The sequence below is a fragment of the Fukomys damarensis genome, unplaced genomic scaffold (assembly GCF_012274545.1).
Source record: "Fukomys damarensis isolate Sample0158 unplaced genomic scaffold, DMR_v1.0_HiC HiC_scaffold_16, whole genome shotgun sequence".
NCBI classification, from domain to species: Eukaryota; Metazoa; Chordata; class Mammalia; order Rodentia; family Bathyergidae; genus Fukomys; species Fukomys damarensis.
Window position 1 is genome coordinate 97,056,513 of NW_022900928.1, and position 21,708 is coordinate 97,078,220.

At 42.9% G+C, this 21,708-nt stretch overlaps 1 protein-coding gene and 1 long non-coding RNA gene across 4 annotated transcripts in view; one reads left to right on the forward strand and one right to left on the reverse strand.

Annotated features, from left to right (window-relative positions):
- Positions 1–21,708, reverse strand: part of Tbxas1 (thromboxane A synthase 1) — a 153,632-nt gene that overhangs the window by 61,999 nt on the left and 69,925 nt on the right. For all 3 annotated transcript variants that reach the window (XM_010631670.1, XM_010631672.3, XM_010631671.3), the window contains exon 5: positions 11,863–11,979. In XM_010631670.1, coding sequence (XP_010629972.1) covers positions 11,863–11,979 — 117 coding nt within the window. The remainder of the gene's footprint in view (positions 1–11,862; positions 11,980–21,708) is intronic.
- LOC117286356 overlaps positions 1–21,708 on the forward strand; it is a 119,381-nt gene that overhangs the window by 40,933 nt on the left and 56,740 nt on the right. The window lies entirely within an intron of this gene.

A 21,708-nucleotide genomic window follows, 5' to 3' on the forward strand; every position in this document is an offset into this window, starting at 1 on the left:
GAAAATGGTAAAACAAATACCTTAAAGTGCTCCGAAATGGTGACTAACAAATGAACAATTAATTCTAGATAATGAAACCTCTCACTTCCTTCTTCCACAGTGCCAAAAGCCACCCAGACATTAAAAACATCCTAGAGTCATTTTTATACAAAATTTCCTGCTGATGAGTATCAGCTCTAGCCATCTAGGTGAATAATTAAGTGTCATTTCTTTTTTGGGGGGATTACTGAGATCGAACTCAGGACCTTGAACTTGTGAGGCAGACAGGGAAACCACTGAGCTAAATCCATGGCTCAAGTATCATTTCTAAGAAGTCAGTGACTTCTGTCAAGAGTTGTGACCAATTAGAACTCACTCAGATGAGGAGGAGGTTGATGGTGTTGCCAAGCAACCGCCAAGCTGTGAGGTACATTTAGATGCTCTTTTAGATTTAACCAGTGGCAAGGCAGAGTGACATTATGATTCTGGCAAAGGAAAGCCAAATTATAACACAGGATGAGGTACCCGTGATAAAGAGTGAGTTTTCTTTTAAATGCAAATGGAAAAGGAATGTTTTAACGAGAATTTAAACAGTCCATCATTATACCAATTTTAATTAGGAGATTAGGTGTCACTGAAATACAACTGTGTCGCAGGATAATGGTCTCTTGCTGCTAGATAAATACCTAGACATTCTGGAAAATGGGCAACTGGTCAGGCAGGGAAAATGTATTTTTGGACTCTGAAGTATTTATTGCCACAGCCACACTTGGTTATTATAATGACTTTCATTTTTATTGTTCTCAAGGATTAAGAAATAAAAGCAAATATTAAAAATAGACTGCTGGAGGCTGATTCTGCCTAGAGAAAACTGCTTGCTCTAATATTATCAGAAAACTGTGTTTTGCCTTAGAAGCCCTGGTTTGTGACTGTCTGAAGAGTTTATAGTGAAAATTTAAGGGCCAAACAAAACTGTGATGATGATTGTAATTCTGCAAGGACTTTTGCACTGAAATGGTTGCAGCTATGTATTTACTCATAAGCTGGTTATATCAACTTAAATTTTTAAAAACTGTAGTCATTCTTAAGCAATATGTCTTCTCTAAGGCAGGAAAGGCCTACAGGGAATAATAACCACATCTGCCTCTGCCTCTGAGATTCATACATTATTGACTGTGCCTCCCTGACAGGAAACATCTGGATGAAAGTGAAAAATTAGGCAGAGAGCTGGATTCTCAGAGCTGTGCAAGATGCCAGCCTCTCCTGTTTGTCTGATGTAAAAACTGGGTTCCTGTGCTCGCAGTATGATTGGCTCCTTTGCTGTTGACTAACACAGATATCTATAGGCACTCAGGTAGGAAGTTCCTGGGTCTCTTCTGTCTACCCAGAGGCCCAACATCAGTCCTTGGTTATTTGGGTGAATATGGAAATGGCCGCCATTTCTGTTGGGTTTTGTTGGACATTGAGTGTCCTCAAAGGCTTCTTTGTAAAGACTTAGTCTTCAGGGTGTCTGTTTTGAGCAGTGCTATGGACCTTGCAAGAGTAGGGCCCAGCGGGAAGACCTTAGGTCACTGGGGCAGGCCCTCAAAGGTATTTCTCTTGTATTCTGCTTTCTGCTTTCTTTTTCTTTCTTTCTTCTTTATTCCTTCTTCCCTCCTCCTCTTCCTCCTTCCTCTTCCTCTCCTCCTTTCTGTTTCTCTCCTTCTCCTCCTCCTCCTCTCCCACACACTCTGCTCCAGTTTGAGATGTGACCATTTGCTTCTTCATGAACTCCACTTTAATGTGCCACCATCTGCTACCCCCATTAGAGGTGAAACCAACAGTGCCATCCAAGCTTGAACTTTGAAAATTTTGAGATACATAAACTTTGAGCTACATTTCTCTTTATAAGTTACCCAATTTAGGTATTTTGTTGCATAACACAGCTGTAATATTGAGTTGGCTCCATGGCCCAGTCAGTGTTGGGCTTGGCCTCAGATTCTGAGCTAGAGGCATCAGAAAATGTGGTACACTATGGAAGTGACCTGCAAAGGCCCAATAGCCTCCTTTCAATAACCAACTATGAAGTTCACTACCCCCTTTTTTCACCTGTTTGAAAACTTATTTAATGGAGCCCATAATAAAAAAGTTAAACAGATTTCTTTATAAAAGGTCTTTCTTAAGCCCTTTAGTACATCAATCTCTATATCAACACACCCCGCCGCCTCTCTGTTTCTCTTTCTCTCTCTCAACTGAACCCAGGGCTTCATGTATGCTAGACAATCATTCTGCTACCAAGCCATCCCCCCAACTACAGTGAATCTCAAAGAAGATGGCTCACAGTATTTCACCAAATTATTTGACCACAAGAGCCTTTCATCCTCAATTCTTTCAAGTCCTTTTCTTTGGTAGCTGTCTTAGTCAGCTTCCCATCACTATAATAAGATACTTGCGATATTCAACTTCTAAAGAAAAAAGGTTTATTCTGTCTCTATTTTTGGATGTCCCAGTCTATGACTAATTGGCCCTACTGCTTTGGGCATGGAGTCAGGCAACAATCACGGCAGCGGTGTGTATCAGAGTAAACCACTCATTGCATGTCTGGGAAGTAAAGGAGTGGGAGAAGGGCTGAGGTCCCAGAAACCCTCTCAAGGGACCCCCAGTGACCTACAGGCCTCCCACTGGGCCTTAGAGACTCCACCCCCACCCAACATTGCCTCTGTGGGACCAATCCTTAAACACACGGACTTTTGGGAGACATCCAAAATCATAGCAGTAGTGATTCACAGCTCAAAGCTCCTCATCATACCAGCACACTAAGGCTGCTTTTCTTTCTTTCTTTTTTTTTTTAAATTGAATTTATTGGTACATTCTAGGTAGACAGTACAGTTACATTCATTACTGGGATCTTGTACCTTTACATGCCAGGTCTTGGTTCTCATTTTTTCCCCTTGTCCCCACCCTCCTTTCACCCTCCCCTCCCCGCTTCAAACACTTTAATTCCATTTTTACATATTTTTTTCCTTTTCCCTTATTCCCCCTTCCCTATCCTTCTCACTGTCCCTACACTTTTGGTCCTTTTCTTCCTATTTGCTAAGTGTCCTATTAGGATCTTGAGTACTATTATAGTTTTTCACACCAGAGATACTATTCGGTATTTGCATATGTGTGACTTATTTATTTCACTAAGAAATATATCCTCAAAATGTACCCATTTAACTATGAATGAATCTACTTTCTCATTCTTTATGGCTGAGTAGTATTTCATTTTGTAGAAAAACCACACTTTCTTTATCCAGTTTCCAACTGATGGGCAGATGGGCTATTTCCAAGTTTTAGCTATTACAAATTGTGCTGCTATGAACATGGGTGTGCATATATCAGTGTGATATGATTCTTTCACTTCTTTTGGAAAGATACCCAGCAGAGGGATGGCTGGGTCAAATGGAACCTCTAATCCCAGCTCTTTGAGGTATCTCCATATTGATTTCATAGTGGTTGCACCAGTCTGCACTCCCACCAACAATGGAGAAGGGTTCCTTTCTCCCCACAACCCCACCAACATTTGCTGTTGTGTGATTTCTTGATAGCAGCCATTCTTTGTGGGGTGAGGTGGAATCTCAGTGTTGTTTTCATCGAATGACCAGTGATGTGGAGCATTTTTTCATATATTTACTTGCTGCTTTTATTTCTTTGTCTGAGAAATGTCTGTTCATTTCAGATGGCCACTTTAGAATTGGGTCTTTATATTTTGGGGGGCTGGATGAGTTCTTTATATATTTTAGATAATAGTCCTTTGTCTGAGGAGCAGCTGGTAAAAAGTTTTTCCCACATTGTAGTTTGTCTGTTAGTTCTGTTGATGGTTTCTTTTGCAGTGCAGAAGCTTTGTAACAAGATGAGATCCCAGTTGTTGATTCTTTCTGCTAGTTCACTAAGGGTGCTTTTCTGCTCGGTACATGCCTTGATTCTGGATTACACTGAAGGTTACTTTTGAAGGCCACTTTTGTGCTGGTTGTCACCATCTTAGGAGAGTCTCTGAAAGTTATTCCTATGGACCTAATGTTTTTCAAATTAGAAGAGTTTAGAAGAATACACAAATACATAGGGCTGAGGATGTAGCTCAGTGGCACCACCTGCCTCACAAGCACAAGGTCCTGAGTTCAATCCCCAGTACCAAAAAAACCAAAACCAAAAACACCCCCCACCCACACACAAATACATAGATTTTACTGTGTTCTCTTTCCTTCAGATGATTTATAAAATTTAAAAATAAAATGAGCACTACCCTGGGCCTCAAGAGATCCATTTTCCCTCTGAGAAGTACTAATTTAGCCTCAATTTTGTTTCATGAAAATAAATCTATTTACTTCCTGATCTATATTAAAGTTTTACACAATCCCAGGGTTACTTACTCATAGTCTTTGGCAAACAGTCTAGCAAAAGATTGTAAAAATCTAAATAAATCTCCCAGTTGCCCTTTTTTAAAAAAATTTAAAAACAAACAAATAAAAAAATGACTCCTTTGGAAGGTGGAGTAGAAGTTATGGCAGGTTTACCAGGCAGAATTTTCCCTAACAACAACAATGACAAAGGTTGTTTTCCCCACCGTGCTCAGCAATTCTTTCATTGTAAGTCACAGTAACTTTCATTGTAAGTCACCAGACTGTGATTGTGATGGTCTCTTCCTGAACTGGGGTGCAGCAATCCAGTTTTCACTTGTTCTCTATCTCCACACATTATCCTTGGCAAGACTGAGCCTGAAACCAATGAAATCCTAAATGAAAATGGGCTGCATGATATAATAAGGATGTTAAAGTAACTTCTAGCATTATTGACCAAGGCAACCTAATATCCATGTAAAAAAAAAGATGATGCCACCCAAAGCTTTTGGTATGGAAGGCACCCAAAAATACCAATGGGGAAGAATGCAGCTGCCCAAACTGTAAAGGAAGAAATTTTGAGGGAAAACTCTGAAGCTTGATAACAAAAGTCCAAGAGCTACTTACAAATTCAGAAAACACTAGAGATGTTGATATTTCACAGCTGTTTCCAGGAAACTGACTCAGGTCCCCCAGAGGAGTGCCCAAGGCTCAGCATTCCCAAGCTGTCTTCTGGCTCCTTGTGACTTTGTGTTTTTAACCTATTTTTTAAACCTATTTTTATATGTATAACTTATGACTGCTCTATCCTCTTTAATATTTTATTGATAAAATTATTTTTTATTTTTGATCATCGTCTTGTCATACGTTGTTGGTTAGAATAAGTAGAAATCTTGCTTCATTTCTTCATCCATCCATTTAGCAGCCATTATTGAGCACCTACTATATACTTAGTATGGGCAACTAATGGGAATGTAAAAGAAAAAGAAAATCTTGCCCTCTGAAACATATATCTAGCAGGATGAGACATACAATAAACACAATACATAAATAAGCTATAAGGGCTGTGCTGCAGAGAAAAATAAAGCAGAGGTGGGAGAGGGGTGTCGGGCCCAGGTCCTTTGGGATCAGGAAAGCAGCAGCTATGAGATGGTGACAGAGGGGACCAAGAAGAACACTTACACCTCAGGGGTGTTCCAATGCTGGCTTGCAGCAGAATCCTGCAGAGCACTTGTAAAACTTACAGGTTCACAATCACCCTTAGACATTCTGATTCTGAGGAGTCAGGGTGGATGGGATTATGGGTTTTAATAGGCTCATTCTGATGTAGCCTTCGTCCCACAGTGAGAGCTCCTTGCCTAGAGACTGAAAGGCAGCTGCAGGCATCCAGAAACCGGCTGGTCACCTCTCTTGGGGAGGGAGGTTGTAGGACACAGCTGGCGAGCAGCAACCTGCCCTCTCTTTTGTCTCCCTCTCCCATCTTTAGCAGACCAGGCACCACTTCTAGTCCCTTTCTGTATCCTGCTGCACCTTGGCTCAGAATGACCCCCATGCTCAGAGCCCCAGACCTTGTTCTTCCTATGCAAAGGGAAACTGCCTTTGGAATTAAGAAGGCTCTCTTCTGACCAAGCTTTCCATGACCAAGGTTTTTCTATGGCTCAAGAAAGTCAGAATGTGTGGCTGGAAACTGAGTGATGACTCCCTTGTTTAGGAACGTGTGTCCTGCCTGTTTAGAAGCCACGCATGCCATCGATGTGGCGGGTGAGGGAAACCTCCACACATGTGATCCATGGATCATGAAGGACACTTAAATTTCCTTAGCATTTCATAAGCATTTTATGTGTGTTGTATACATTTTCTTCCTCAAATTTTTTTATTTAAGCAGCATTTAATATCTTTGACAGCAAAAAAAAAAAAAAAAAAAAAAATCTTTGACAACATCTTCGTCCTTGAAACACTTTCCCCTTCCATATTTTCTTGCTTTCCATTTTGGGCTGTTCTTCCAAAATTTTCTTTGTAGGTTTTGCCTCTGCTTATCCTTTAAATATGATTCTCTCCAGAATGCTTCTCCTATGCTGTGAACACTCTCTGGGTGGCCTCACCATGTCCTATGGATGACCATTTTTCTGTCCTTCCACAGCCAGTTTCTTCCCCGTGGATCTCCTGAGATGGGGCCCAGGAAGCTTGAACTTCCAAGTGTAAATTCTCCGGAGGTTGGGGGGAGACTTGACTACCCCTGCCTTTTGGTGTGGAATCCTTTCAAATGGAAACCCAGGAACCCGAACAGAACTATTTAGAACTATTCGGTCAAGTTTCAAGATTCCTGGTAGTATATGTTAAATAATGAAGCAATACGTATAGAATTCCTGTCCATGAAATCTCTTAATACTTCTCTATTCTCTAATCTTTCCTGTCCCTTTCCTTGCTCCCTCTCTCTATGTTATGGCTTATTTCTAGATGTACCCCCAAAGCCTCATAGGTGGGGCTTTGGGGGGATGTCTGCATCATGGGTGTGTGGTAATGTATTATGGGTGTGGTACCTGGATTATTCCACTGATTGGTTTTAGCAGAGCTCTGGGTGTGGATAATACAAAGCCCATCCTGGGTGTGGGTGGCACCACCCAATAGGCTTGTACCCTGGGTGAAATAAAAAGGGAAAGAAGGAAGGAAGGCTGCTTCTTCCTGCTTCCTTCCTGCCACACCATGAACTGTTTCTCCTCTGCTCTGACCCTCTACCATGCTGCCCTTCCCAGAAGCCAGCTGACTACAAACTGTGAGCTAAAATAAACCTTTCCTCCTCTAACTTGCGGGTGTCAGGTATTTTGTCTCAGCAATGAGAAAGTAACTAAGACTATCTTAGTGTTGTGAGCATCCTCCAGAAACTTTTTTTTTCAACCAATTCATGTACTAAAGGTCTGATTTGCAAAGCAGAAAAAGATCCTTAGGACCCAGTAGCAGAAGCACTGGATTTGTTTTGGAAGTGCCACCGAGCCACTTTCTGGAGTCTGGCCTATAAGATGCTAAAGGAATCTAGACCCTAATCAGATTCCTTTTAGAAAAGAAGCAGAGCTCAAGACTATACAAGTATTCTACCTTACTTTTCCCCTTTTTCCTGTATCCTTCATCAGTTTCTTTCTAGTCTATAATGATGCTGTTTGGACGTCTGTAGTGCTGTGTGGTCATTGCTTACTCATAAGTGAAGAGCTGTGAGGCAGCACATTTGAGCGAGCGCTATCAGCCCTGGATTTACCTCCCTCCTCTCCCCTCTCCTCTCCACTCTCTTGATTATCTAAGCATTTTATATTCCATGTAGCTTGTCTGGCTGGTTTAAACAGTGGCTTACAATTTCTTAAAGGAGGCCCTTCCTTCCAACAAATTCTTTCATATTTTTCCCCAACAAATTATTTCATGAGACCTCAGTAGATAACAGAGGAATATAGAGCAGGACCCATTGCCACAGTGGAAGCAGGATATTTCCTCCTGGTGTTTCCTCGGGGGGAGGGGGGCCTTCACTTGTGCTGGTTCTCAGCCCTGGCTTTATATTATAATCACCTGGGGAGCTTTCCCAACCCAGACCCAGCCTGCCCCTCAAACCAGGCCAATTTAATCTAAACTTCTAGGTTTTCCACCCAAAGAGCAAGGTTTTCCAAGCAGTGGTCCCAGGAGTAGCAAGCCCACCTGATCTGATGGCAACTGCATTTCTTATACAGCTTCAGGTAAGGAAGAAAGGAGAACATTTTATTTTTGCTACCTGAAACCTGTTTCCATACCCCAGCTGATTCCAAACTGAGGCAGAAACTAGAGAAAATAGCTTCTGAGGCCTCAGCTTTCCTCTACCTCATCCTGCAGAAAAGTCCCAGGGACATTCCTAGAAGGCTTAAAATCCCTTGGAAGTCAGAGAAGAGATGTGAAGAGAATTTTGGAGCTGGAGCATTCTACTTACTCTCTTTGTGCTCAGGTTTCTTCCTCTATAAAATGGGGATAACAAGAATAACACTATTTCATTAGGATGTGGTGAGGCATGTGCATTTCTATAAATATGAAGCCCTTAGTGTGTGCCAGGCACACTCAGTTGAGTGTGAGCTAGTGTAATAAACTGAAGTGGTCCTCTGCCAAGACCCAAAGCCTACTTGTGGAAATGCAAACCAAAGTAATTGTGGGTGTCAGGTGTTGTGTCTCAACAACAGGAAAACTGGCATCAAAAGTGGGGGTGTTACATGTGACTATACATGACCATGTTACTTCAAAGACTTTGGAACTAGTTTATAGGAGGTATTTGGAAAAGTTTGGAGAAAGCCAGGTGTGGTAGCGCACACCTGTAATTCTAGCACTCAGGAGGCTGAGGCAAGAGGGGAGAGCAAGAGCAGTTTGGGCTACATAGTGAGTTCAGTGCCATCCTGGAATACACAGCAATATCGTGTCAAACAAATGGCTGGAGAAGCCCTGGAAAGCTATATGCTTGGTAAGTGGTTCTAGTCAGAGTTCAGAGGACCAGAATGCTGATAGGAATCATACAGTAAAGGCCAGGCTCATGAGGTTTCAGTAGGGAACAAGGACTTTCCTTGGCTGACTGGAATAGAGGTGATGTGTGTTACACTCTTGCAAAAAATTTGCCTATGTTTTGTCCAAATCTGCTGGAGAATGAGGTTAAGTGTGGTAGATTAATTTTGTGGAGCAAATTCAAAGGCAGCCCAACATTCAGACTGTGCCACAGGTACTTTTGGCTGATTTTAATTAGATTTATAGTGACAATTGGAGGCAAAAACACAGCAGAAAAATTTTGAAAAACATAAATTTTCACCCATAAAGAACCATATGTAAAATTGGGGCCAAAGTAGTTGTGGCTGCTAAATAGATTAGCACCATTAAAAAGAAGCCAAGTATTTTGTTTAGGGATAAGAAGAAAAATACCTTGAGGATCTCTCAGAAATTAGCAAAACCCTGCCCACTGCAGACTCACTGGTGCAAGAATGCAAACTTTTCATTTGAGAAAAGTCTCTATGGAAACACTGCTTAAGAAAAATCTAGAGAATTGGTGCCCTAGGACTCATTTATTGTGGTCAGCCATCCAGGCACAGAGAGGCCACTGCAGCCATGGGCCAAGGTGGTCTTGGTACTACTGTAGCAGACGAGAGACCATGGCATCATCCATGTGTTGCTGGTTTTACCAGTAGAAAAATACAAGAGTTGTGGGGCCAGGGAGAGACCATGGCATCATATATGTGTTGCTGGTTTTACCAGTATACAAAATACAAGAGTTGTGGGGCCAGGGAGGTTTTCACCCAGATTTCAAAAGAAGGTTGGGAAACCAGGCAAGGAGCCCCTGAGAGGTCAATGTGTGAACCTGTGGGAATAAAGCTAAAGGTACAGTGGAGACCCCAGGAAGATGGACAATGCCAGGAACATGGAATGTCTGCTAAGGAAAGCTGTAGGCCATGAGTGGATCCAACCCAAAGAGAGGCCATATGGGTGGTGGCCAGGAAGTATTAGATTTCCCTTGCCTTAAGATGGCTGCCACATGGAATAGCAGCCTCCTTCCCATAATGCCACATTAAAATATGGCTTCTTCCACCAAAGGACAGTCTTCTTCCCAACATGTCCCTTTTCCCACCCAGAAATGTAACCCAATACTTGCCACCTCCTAGCAACTAATGATGTCACAAGCCCCTCCTGGTGATATCACAGGTTCCTCCAATCCTTTAATACTACCTCACTCAACTCCACCCCAGCTCAGGCTAACCCCACCCTGCTCCTATAAAAGAAGCTCCTTGTTCTGCCATGTTGCTTTCTCTCCTTTGTTCAGAGACAGCCTGGCAGATCCTCCCCATAATAAAGGTTTGTTATGGTCCTGGTCTGGTCCTGGTTTTTGGCTCTTTTCACCTAACAGGAAAGTCATACGACTGGGACTACCCAAGCCCTTTGTAACTCACATTTCACCACTTTGTACCCAAGATGCTGGATACAAAGATACAGGACTTAATGTTTTCCCTTGCTGGGTTTCAGTCTTGCTTGGGTCTCATTATTTTCTATCCCACTTTTCCTCCCTTTTGCATTGGTAATATATACCATGTGCCATTGTACCTTGGAAATTATATAACTTGTTTTTTATTTTTACAGAGGTTTATAGCTAAGAGTTTACCTTGAGTCTCAGAGAGCCTTTGACTTGGACTTTTGAAAAATCCTGGAACTGTTGAGACTCTGGAGGAGGGATTATTGCATTTTTGATGAACACAAGATGTTAGGTGCAATTATTCCACGTGTTTATTTGGGTATTAAATATGATGTAAGGTGGTATTTTTGTGTGTGAAATTCACAGAGGTGAGATGTGATGGTTAAGCTTCATTGTGTCACCTTGATTGGCATGGTAGCCACCCAGGGGGTTGGTGGAGTATACTTCCTGGGCATGTTTGGGTAGGTCACAGAGGCATGGCTTTGGGTAGAATATTTGGTCCCTTGTCCCTTCCTCTCTGGTATTGCTCCCCTGCTCAGTTTTCTGGCAGCCATGAACTAATATTTTTGCTCCACTGTGCCTTTTTTGCCATGGTATTACTGTTTTGGAGTCAGCCAACCATGAACTGAATCTTCTGAATCCGTGAGGTAAATCAGACTTCTTTTAAGTTGTGGGCATTGAGTATTTTGTCCAAGCAGTAGGAAAGCTGACAAATACACTCTTTATCCACTCCGTGTCTCAAGGGCCCAAGTTCTCACTCTTGGTATAATGGAACTCGGAACTATAGATACTAAAGCCAGATCAACCCCTAAGGAGAGGCACCCATCAGGCTCAGGCACAAAACCTAGGCAGTTGGGATCAGGTGTTTGAGAAGCTGGCTGAGAGGCAGTACAAACACCCACTTTAGGATAAGAAAGGAGAGAGCTCAAGCCTTAAAGAGCTGGTCACATCTGCGGAGACTTCTTATCCCTCTGAGTTGGTCTCAAGGGTTATCCTGGGAATGATTGTCCATCTTGAGTTCTCCCAAAAACATCCCTTCCTACTGCCATGGCGATGACCTCTATTTAAAACTAGATTCAGTGCTCACCATTGTTTCAAGCTATCCTCTGCTTCCTTGGGGAGTAAAGTGTGTGTCACTGTTTAGAAACTACCTCATCTCCTGGGAGGTTGTTTTAAGTGTGTGCTCACACCCTTCCCCAGATCTCCTGAGTCAGAATCTGCATTTTAACAGGTTCTCCACCGGATCCATTATGCATGGAAGTATGAGAAGCCTGTTCCAGTTTTCTCCTGGGGCCCCAAAGTGCCATAAAATGTCTAGGGACTGAGCTGGAGTTCCATACGTGCTGTTAACTCACAAATGATTTATGGCAGCTGGGGATGGGGAGGCTGGAGACATGGTAGGCACTCAGCATGGTATCCCATACTTTTGTATAATAGAGAAGTCCAGAGCACCAAGAAACAGGGCATTTTGATGTGCTGCTGAGAAAGTGATGATGGTGGATTGGCTGTGCAGCATGGCTTGGAGACAGAAGCCTGTTCCCAGTGGAAGAACAGTCTGCATTTCCTGTGTCTTACCTCGTTCAACTTTTCAGGACTGAAAACAGAAGTCAGGACACCTCTGACTTCTTCCCATCGTTTGTCACGCAAGCAGAGAATGCTGTTGGCTACTGGCTTGGGCTCCAAACCCGATGTCTGATGGAAAGAAACAAGCAAAGGGTCAGGACACAGGGAGCCAAAGCCACCTGGGTGGCAATACAAATTCATGATAAACACCCTGGTTAAAGTCCACCAATGAGTGTAACACAGATTTCTCTCACAAGGACACAGAAGACCACAGATGCCCATGGGTGATGACCTAAGATTCACAGCAGAGGCACAGGTGGAGCAGATGGTCGTGCTCTGCTGGCCTGGTTCTGCCCTGTCATAGTGTGGTCATCACCATGGAAACAATTCAGAGGCCCCTGTGTACTGAGCAGCCACACCCCAGAGTGAGGGTCCTCTTAGGACAAATGAGGCAGGCTTCCTGGAGATGGTGTCTGTCGTGGGATAGAGGTTCACGTCTGAACTTGTAGCGAGGCGTTCCATGGACTGGCTGGTTTGGGCCCAGAGTTGGCAGACTGAAGCGTACAGGTCTTTAGACGTGGGTGACAGGACAGGGGAGGTGAGAATGGAGAGACTTCCAGTAGTATGTCCCAGAGACAGAAGGCGGCCACCCACAAGGCAAGGGGAGAGGCCACAGGCAATACCAACCCTACCACCCCTCATCTCAGACTTCCAGCCTCCAGAACTGTGACACAGTAGATTTTTATTGAGTAAGTCCCCAAGCTTGCGCTACACTGTGAGGGCAGCCCTTAGTAACCTCAGACTAGGTCTGGGAAGTTGGTTATAAAATCTTGAATGAAAGGAGTTTGCTTTGGCCTCATGGGGTTAGCAGTCGAGTGGGAAAGCAGAGAATAAACTCATAAATTAGATGTCACTGATTTTGAGAAAGCAACATTATGAAGAGAAAGAGGGTGTGGTGGGCACAGTGAAGGACGCCATGGTCAGGGAGCATCTCCAAGGGGGCTCCGTCGAGGCTGAGCCTGGGAACACGCCAAGGAGCCAGCACTCTCATCCTGCCTTCTTCCCAGGACATTCTACCCCTTTCTAAAACCAGTTCTCCCTCCAAGTGGTCACGAATGGAGCCCACACTGCATTACAGTGACCCCCAGCCTCAGGGCCACAGGGCTTGTGGCGGCAGGAAGGTTGCAGAACCAAGCCCTCATCAGAGCCATGTGTGATGATGGTTGCACTATTTCTTTTCACTGTTTTAATTATAGCTGAAACATGAAGCCAGCCATCATAATTCAAAAGCCTTGTAAAAACTCCTATTTAGAGGAAAATTATAATTTTCTGATAAAATATGAACACTCAAAATAAGCCATAAAATATAACTGCAAAGTAATTATATATTAGAACTAAGTTTCTGGGATATTTTTCTGCAGAGGAATACCTCTCTATATTTAGAATGAAATGCTTTAGGAGTGCGTGGCCACTAAATTATGGTTTCATGGATTTTTGGAACATAATCTGTTTGTTTAGGTTCCAGAGTCAAAGGAGGAAATCATACATTATGTGTATTTATAGAGTGGCAGAGCCCGGTCCTGTGCCACACTGCAAAGACATTTCAGTGGGGGGAAAGCAGAAGAAAGGTTTATGTGGTTTTGAAGAGACAGAATAAATTAGAGATAAGAATTAAGATGGATTGGATTTGGATCCATCCTCAGTACCTGAGGACTGGATGTATTTTAATCTTGCACCTGAAGGACAAATCTCATCCTCTTCCGTACATCATCACAACCCTCAGGCATCTCTCCACCCACCTGCCATGACGCCCACCCCCCTTACCCTAGAAGCTCTGTTAGAATGTCCCATTTGGGGAGGGGGCAAAGTCTGAAGGCTATGGCCATGGCATGTCTTTTTTCTAGATGTTGCACTATAAGAAGAGCAGCAATTTGGTTATTTCAAAAGAACTATGAGTTGGTGAAATAACATTAAATAATGCAATATATGGAAAAGTCATTAGATTTTAGGATATTTAACTGAAAAAGAGAACATTTGGAAGATTAGACAGCAGTACTTAGTGGTACTGTACTCAATAAACATTTATGGAATGCATATTCCAGTACATGAAAGGAGTTTAGATTGTTTTTATGACCCAGAAGGGTAGAGTTGGGCTTTGCAGAAGCTTAGAGAAGACTGAACTTAATCAAGGAGAACTGTGCCACTGGTCAATGAGCTCCCAGTTACTAGGCACTGGGCACCACTTTTCAGGAATATTGTGTAGGAAGCTTGGGCATCCAGAGGGTTTTGGTCTAGACTACCTTCCAGAACTCTTCCAATCCAGACTTCACCTCCAGAACACTACACCAGATATTTCTGAAAATTAGCTTGTTTGCATAGTTTTTGAAAATGGTGGTAAAGTACAAATAAACAAATTTTATCGTCTTAATCATTTTTCATGTACAACTCAGTAGATAAAGTACATTCACTTGCTGCGCAGCCGTCTCCACCATCCATCCGCAGAGCTCTTGTCATCTTGCAAAGCTGAAACTCTGTACTCACCAGGCACCATCCCCTCTCCTCTGCCCCAGCCCTCTCCATGCATGCTCCCTGGTAAGTTTTACTATGGACCATGGCCAGAATGGACTGGTACATGTGAGAGGGGAACTAGGAGTGCCAGGCAGGGTGCAAACTTGGGACACAGAGCTTTCTAGACTCCTGCCTAGCAGCCTGGCTGTGTGTTCCGACCCTCATTAAAGGAACCTCTATCTGGGTCCACGTTTTTCCAGACCAGGCCACGCCCTGTCAGGAAATCAAAGTAGCCAGTGGCCACCAGCACTTAGAGAAGAAAAGAAAGAGAAGGAATATTATAGAACAGAGTAGAAAATACACAGGAGCATTTCACAAAGGAAGGACATACATTTTTTTTGTTGTTAAACACATTTAGCATATGTGTGTGTGTGTGTGTGTGTGTGTGTGTGTTCGTATGAGTGTGTGTTTATTCTGTGTCAACATGGGAAATATATTTCTTATTTTCAGGTAGGGTTAAAAAAAAAGTCTGAAAAACCTATTGTAACCTAGAATCCAAACTTGAGAGTCATCTTCTCTGTCTCTCAACCAAAACCCTATCAGTCACAACTCTGAAATCTTTGATCAGCGACCTCTCTCCATCCTCATGGTCACTATCCTGGCAGAGGCCACCGTCATCTCGGCCCCAGGCTGGTTCCTCTGCCTCCAGACTTGTCATAACGGTCCATACTCTGTGCAGTAGTCAGTTTAGTCTTTCTAAAGTGTGCATGGAAGTCAATTCCACAGAAGTGGAGAGTGGAATGAATAGTGGTTACCAGAGGCTGGGGAGAGTGGAGAAAAGGTGTGTGTGTGGCGGCGGGTCACCAAGCTGCTGAGTTCCAGTTAGGTGAGAGCAAGAGGCTCTGGTGTGCTGCTTACTGCACAGTAGGGTGGTAACAGCTATGTACCATGTATCTAAAAAAGCTGGAAGAAAAGACACTGAATAATTTCACCAAAAAAAATGATAATGAGATAGCTATGTAGTGTTTTTGTTGTTGTTTGTTTCTGGGTTTTTGTTTGTTCATTTTGAGACAGTGTCTTGCTTTATAGTTCAGGCTGGCTCTGATCTTACTATGTATACCAGGATGGCCTCGAACTCATCGTGATCTTCCTGCCTCAGACTCCCAAGTGCTGGGATTACAAGTGAGGACCATCATGCCTGGCATAGCCTTTTAAATATTACTCAGTGTGTACATGTATCAGAATACATGGTACCTCATTATTTTGTAAAATACCTTTTTACGTATTAGTTTAAAAAATAAAACACATCTAGCCCTGACCAGCAGTTTCTGCTGTGCAGCTCCCTGACTTGGTGTATAAGCCCTGGCTCTTGCCAATCCTCACAACACAGAGCCCAGTCCTTTATAGTCATATTCAGAAGACACAGGTGGGCCTTCTGATGACCAGGCTGTCCTTTCTCCCCCCAGCTTGAGTGGGTAATGTGGTGGTAAGAGTGTGGCTTCCATGTCTTGGCTCCGGAGGACCTTTAGAACTGATCTTTCTGGGCCTCCGTTTCCCAATCTACAGCTGGAGATATAATGCCTCCTAGCCCCTAGAAGGGATGTGAGCTTCTCACTTAAGGAGGGCTTCTCACTTAACAAGTGGCTCATATGTGGCAGGCCCTGATTCAAGTGCCTGGGGTACCACTGTGAACCAGAAAAGCCCCTGAGTGAGAGGGATGTGAACAAGTCCTTCATGGATCTGAGAGTCAAGTTCCAGGTGTGGGAGCCGTTGCAATAAGATGCTGAGCCTGAGAACCCTCAATGGCTGAGTGTGGGAGTGGAGGTCCAGGAAGCCACGAGGGGCACATGTGTGGGGAGCCCATGCGGCCTGCTTGTGACTTCTACCCTGAGTGATGTGGGAGGTATGAAAAAATGTGAGCATAGAAGGGTCCTGAGCTGACTGGTGTGTTTTCAGTGTTGAGAATAGACTGAGGAGCCTCCTTCCTGGAGGCAGAAAGAGCTATTGGCAGAGCACAATGACCAGGAGAGAGGACAGAGGCTCGGCCCTGGGTGGCGGGCACAGAGAGGGACAGAAGCGGTTGGCTTTAGCACACTATGGAAGGTAGAGTTGACAGGGTGTCCTGTGGATTGGGTGTGTGGTGGGAAGAGTCAGCAGGGCTCCGAGAGTTTTGTACTGAACAGCCAGGGTGACTAGCTGGGTTAATACACGCGCAGCATTTGGTTTTGTGGTTGCTTTATGCTATGGTGTCTGTATCCTGACCATGCCGTCTCCTCTCTAGCCTCTGATCCTTCTCACAAGCTGTATCTCTTTTTACCTGGAACTCTCAGTCTCTCTCGGAGCCCCTTGCTCCTTTGCCTGGCAACTCCTATTCACCTTACAGAACACAGCTGAGAAAACACCACCTGCAGGAGCCCCTGCTGCCTGGGTCTCACTCCAGTGCCCTGTAAAAATAACATCTCTCTCCTATTCGCAAAAGACTTTTTAAAAAAGTGATTATTAGGCATTAGTACAAGTTCACTGACAGCAAGCAATGCCAACCTAACCGCATTTTTTCTTCTCTCATAAGAAAGATTATAGATGTGGGAAACAAAACTTTTTATGGCTTCCAAGGACATTGTTGTAGGGAAGGAGGAGAAATGATGGGTGGGAAATTCTGGCTTCAAGGCTGGTAGAGCAACCGAAGACAAAAGTCTAACAATCTGGAACCAAGTGGAGAACCACGGCTTTTCCTACTTAGCTCATTCCAATGAACATTTTATTTGTTATGTTAATAATAAACTACTGCTTTGCAGAAATTGCAGCTGAGAAGATTTACGGTCACAGGATTACCATTTATATAACCTTTAACTGGACCATCTCATGAGACAGTCTGAGCTGATTCCAAAGTCGGACAAGCCGGATGTGGTGGCCCACACCTGTAATCCAGCACTTGGAAGGCTGAGGAAAGAGGATTGCTGACAGTTTGATGTCATCCTGAACTATGTAGTGAGACCCTGTCTCAAAAAGAAGAAGAAGAAGGAAGAAGGAAGAAGAAAGAAGAAGAAGAAGAAGAGGAAGAGGAAGAGGAAGAGGAAGAGGAAGAGGAAGAAGAGGAGGAAGAGGAAGAGGAGGAGGAGGAGGAGAAGGAGGGAGGAGGGAGGCGGGAGGAGGAAGAGGAGGAGAAAAGATTGAGAGGCACATTGTAGTCTGTTCTTTAAGGAATTTATTGTTCTATTTAATTTAGTTTGAGCACAAAATTTCTTATGAACATAGATGCAAAAACAATTTTAAAATATCAGCTAATATAATCCAGTCATATGTTAAAAAATAATTTATTAAAACCAAGTGGGATTTATTCCAGGAATGCTCCTTTTGAAAGCAACCAGTGTAACTTGCTGCATTCACAGATTAAAGCAGAAAAACATAAAATCTCAATAGATATTGAAAAAAAATTTGCTAAAATCCAATGCCTATTCATGGTAACAGCTCTTGATAAACTCTGAATATAAGGGAACTTCTTCAGTCTGATAAATGACATTTACAGAAAACCTTTAGTTATCATCATGCTCAATAATGAAACATGTAACACTTCTCAAGGTTGGAAACAAGATGTTTATGTCCACTCACTTTTCTCTGACATTAGAGAGAGTGCAGAAGGCAAGAAAAAGATGAAATATGTAAAAATTGCATGGAATAAATACAACTGTATTATAGATGACATGATTGTACAACATAGAAAATCTAAGAAATATCTACAAATAAACTATCACAATTAATATTGAGTTTAATAAGACTATTGCAGGCTGGGGATTTAGCTCAGTAGTTCCACTTCCTGCCTCGCAAGCACAAAGGCCTGAGTTCAATCCCCAGTACAAAAAAAAAAAAAAAAAAAAAAAAAAAGTATTGAGTACAACTTAAATATATGAAAAACTTTTACTTCTTTTTTTGTTGTTGTTATTGGGGATTGAACTTGGGACCTTGTGCTTGCAAGGCAGGCAGTGGCACCTCTTTTACTTCTATATAAAATTAGAAAATATAATTAACAATTTACAATAACTATCAAATACTTCGGAATACATTTGACGAAGAATGTACAAGATCTCTATACTGAAGCTATGAAATATAACTTCAGCAAATTAGAGAAGGTTTAGATGACTAGATAGAGATTCCACCTTCCTGGTTAGAAAACTCAATAGTGCTATGATGTCAGTTCTTCAAAAAGTGGCAAGCTGATTTACAAATAAATGCATTGAATCAAAGAACTCAGAGTTTATGCTGCCATTTTTTGAGATTGCAAAGCTATAATATTTAAGACAGTATGATGTTGAAGGAAGGATAAACAATTATGACCAACAACACAAAATAGCATTCAGAAATAAATTCACATACATTGTCTCTCAACTTATGACAAAGGTGCTGTTAAATTCAGGAGGAAGTGGAAGGTCTTTTTAAACCATTTTTCAACCTTATACTAGGGCATTTGAATCAATAGAGGTATCTTTGCATACAAATCTAACTGGAAATGGAACTGTTAGATTTCCCTTGCCTTAAGATGGCTGCTACATAAAATAACAGCCTCCTTCCCATAATGCTCTGCATCTTAAGATGGATGCCACATGGAATAGCTGCCTCCTTCCCATGACACCATGTTAAAATATGTCTTTTCCCATCAGTGGACAGTCTTCTTCCCAACATTCCCCTATTCCCACCAAGAAAGGTAACCTGATACTTGCTACCTCCTAGCAACTAGTGATATCACAAGCCTCTCCTAGTGATGTCACAGGCTTCTCCAATCCCTTAATACTACCTCAACTCCATCCCAGCTCAGACTAACCCCACCCTGCTCCTATAAAAGAAGCTCCCTGTTCTGCCATGTTGCTTTCTCTCCTTTGGAGACAGCCCGGCAGATCCTCCCCATAATAAAGGCTTGTTATGGTCCTGGTCTGGTCCTAGTTTTTGGCCCTTTTTACCTAACAGGAACATAGTTTAAAGAGTGAATAAAGGTCATACTGTAGGAGACTATCTTTTTAAGCTTGGAGGTACAAGATTACTTAAACAGAATAACAAAAGCAATACCAAAAGAGAAGATTTTGATCAGCTGGATTTTATTATCAAAGAATATCACTTAGTAAGTAAGCAAACTCGAGACTAAGGAAAGATATTGACAATGCATTTATTGGATGAAAGACTTATAAGTATGACAACCAATCAGGAAAAAGGCAAGGACTTAACAAGTACAAAGCAGAACATCCAAATGACCAGTAACCATATAAAGAGATACTCAACAGCATCACTCATCAGATAAATCCAAATTAAAACCATAGGAGATGCCACTGCCCAGCCACCAGAACACAAGGAATGACAATGTGAAATATTGGGCTAAGAGGTGAAACCACTAGAACTCTTTAGCACTGGACGGAGTGCTAATTGGGAAATCTTTTCAGTTTGTACACAGCTAATCATATGCATGGCCTTGTAACCTAGCAAAGAACATACTCAAAACTGCACTTTGTTGATATGTTCATAGTATCTGAATCCATAATAGTAAAAAACTGGAAACAACCTAAATGTCTATCAACAGAGGAACTGGTATTTCATACATTAGAATACGACATAGCAATAAAAGAGGTGAACTGTACTCACTTTAATACATGATGTGGATGAATCTCACAGACATGTAGAGCCAAAGAAGCCAGGACAAAAGGACACATAGTGCATGTTTTCATTAACAGGGAACTCAAGAGCAGGAAAGATAATCTACCATGCTAAATGTCAGAAGAGTAGCTACTTCTGGATGGTGGGGTGGGAAGAGCAGGAAGAGGCTGAGGGGACCCTCTGGAGGTGCTCTGGCTCTTGGCCTGGGTGATGGTCACAGGGGTGCCTTTTACGTGTATAGAGATTTGTGTAATTTTGAGCTTTACACTCAAAATTTGTGTATGGAAGTTATGTCAATTTGTAAAAATATTAAACAAGTGTCCTGGGAGGCTAAGGCAGAAGAATTGCAAGTTGGAGCCCAGCCTGAGCAACTTAGCAACTTAGTGAGATACTGTCTGAAAGATTAAAAAATTTTTTGTTGTTTTAAAGGGCTGGGGGGATTATAGCTCAGTTTGAAGACCTGGATTCAACCTCTTTAGGATGATCAAATAATAATAAAAATAATAAACCATAATTCATGTAGACAAGACTAAATGCTAGATGAGAACCAGTAAGATACAAACCAACAGATATAACGATAAGGGTTTGTATTTAGAGTAAAAATTAGTTGTTCAGAGCATAGAATGACAACAATTTACATTAAAAATATCTGGGAACCTTATTTGACCACAAGCTTGGGGCTGTGTTAATCTCCTTGACTTGGGTTGACCTCCCTAGCTTCTGGGGCTTTTCAAGCAAGACCCCCTGGAGGCCAAGCTTCCTTTATCTAACTTGGCTTCCTACCAGGGTGTCACAGGGTGACTTGTGAGCTGGTCTTTCCCTTCACAGGGCAGCCTGTTTGGAGCCTATGGCCCTTGTGTTGCCCTGGAAGAGGCAGGAAAGGGTAGGAGACAAAAATATGGGAAAGGTCATGGGAGGGGAGGAGGAGAGGTTGGGGAAGGTGTGGCTGGAGAGAAGGGGACAAAAAGCCCAGCAGCAGAGGTCTATCTGGACCAGCCCTGCTCCAAACAGCCATGCCCTGGCAATGAGCATGGGGGCTGTGTAGAAAGATTCAGACAAGGCCCATGACTGAGTCTGTGGAGATTCCTGTCCGTGGCCATCCTTGAAGACCACACAGAAATGGCTGCCGCTTTCTACAGAAGCTGGCCCAGGCAAAGGAAATCTGTGACCTTGCTGCTGAGCTGGGTCTGCTGTGTTTTCTGTTTGGCGGTTTGCAAGTTCAGCTTGCGGTGTCTGTCTGTTATGAGCTGTGAATGATTACAGGGCCCTACTATGCACAGGGAGTGAGGCCAGAACCGTGGAGACGGCGGAATCCAGGGCCTTGAGGAGCTTGCAGTTCCCTTGGGCAGGCAGAGGGGTGGTTTGTAAAGGACACTTGTGACACATGTCACTCAGCTCACAAAGCGCTTCTCGCCTTATCCTGTCAACTCTGGCCATTTTCCTGTATTTAGGAAACATTGTCCTGATCAACAGCAGTGGCCTAGTTATGGCCTGCTAAGATGCCACTGGAAAAAGGAACATGTTTGTCCTTTCAGTTAAGATCTCTTAAGCCAGTCATGGTAGTGCATGCCTGTAATCCCAGCACTCCCAGAGGATGAGGCAGGAGGATTGCAAGTTTGAGCCAGCCTGGGAAACTTAATGACTTAGCAAGACCCTATCTCAAAATAAAACAAAACAAAAAGGGCTGGGGATGTAGCTCAGTGTCAAGAGCCC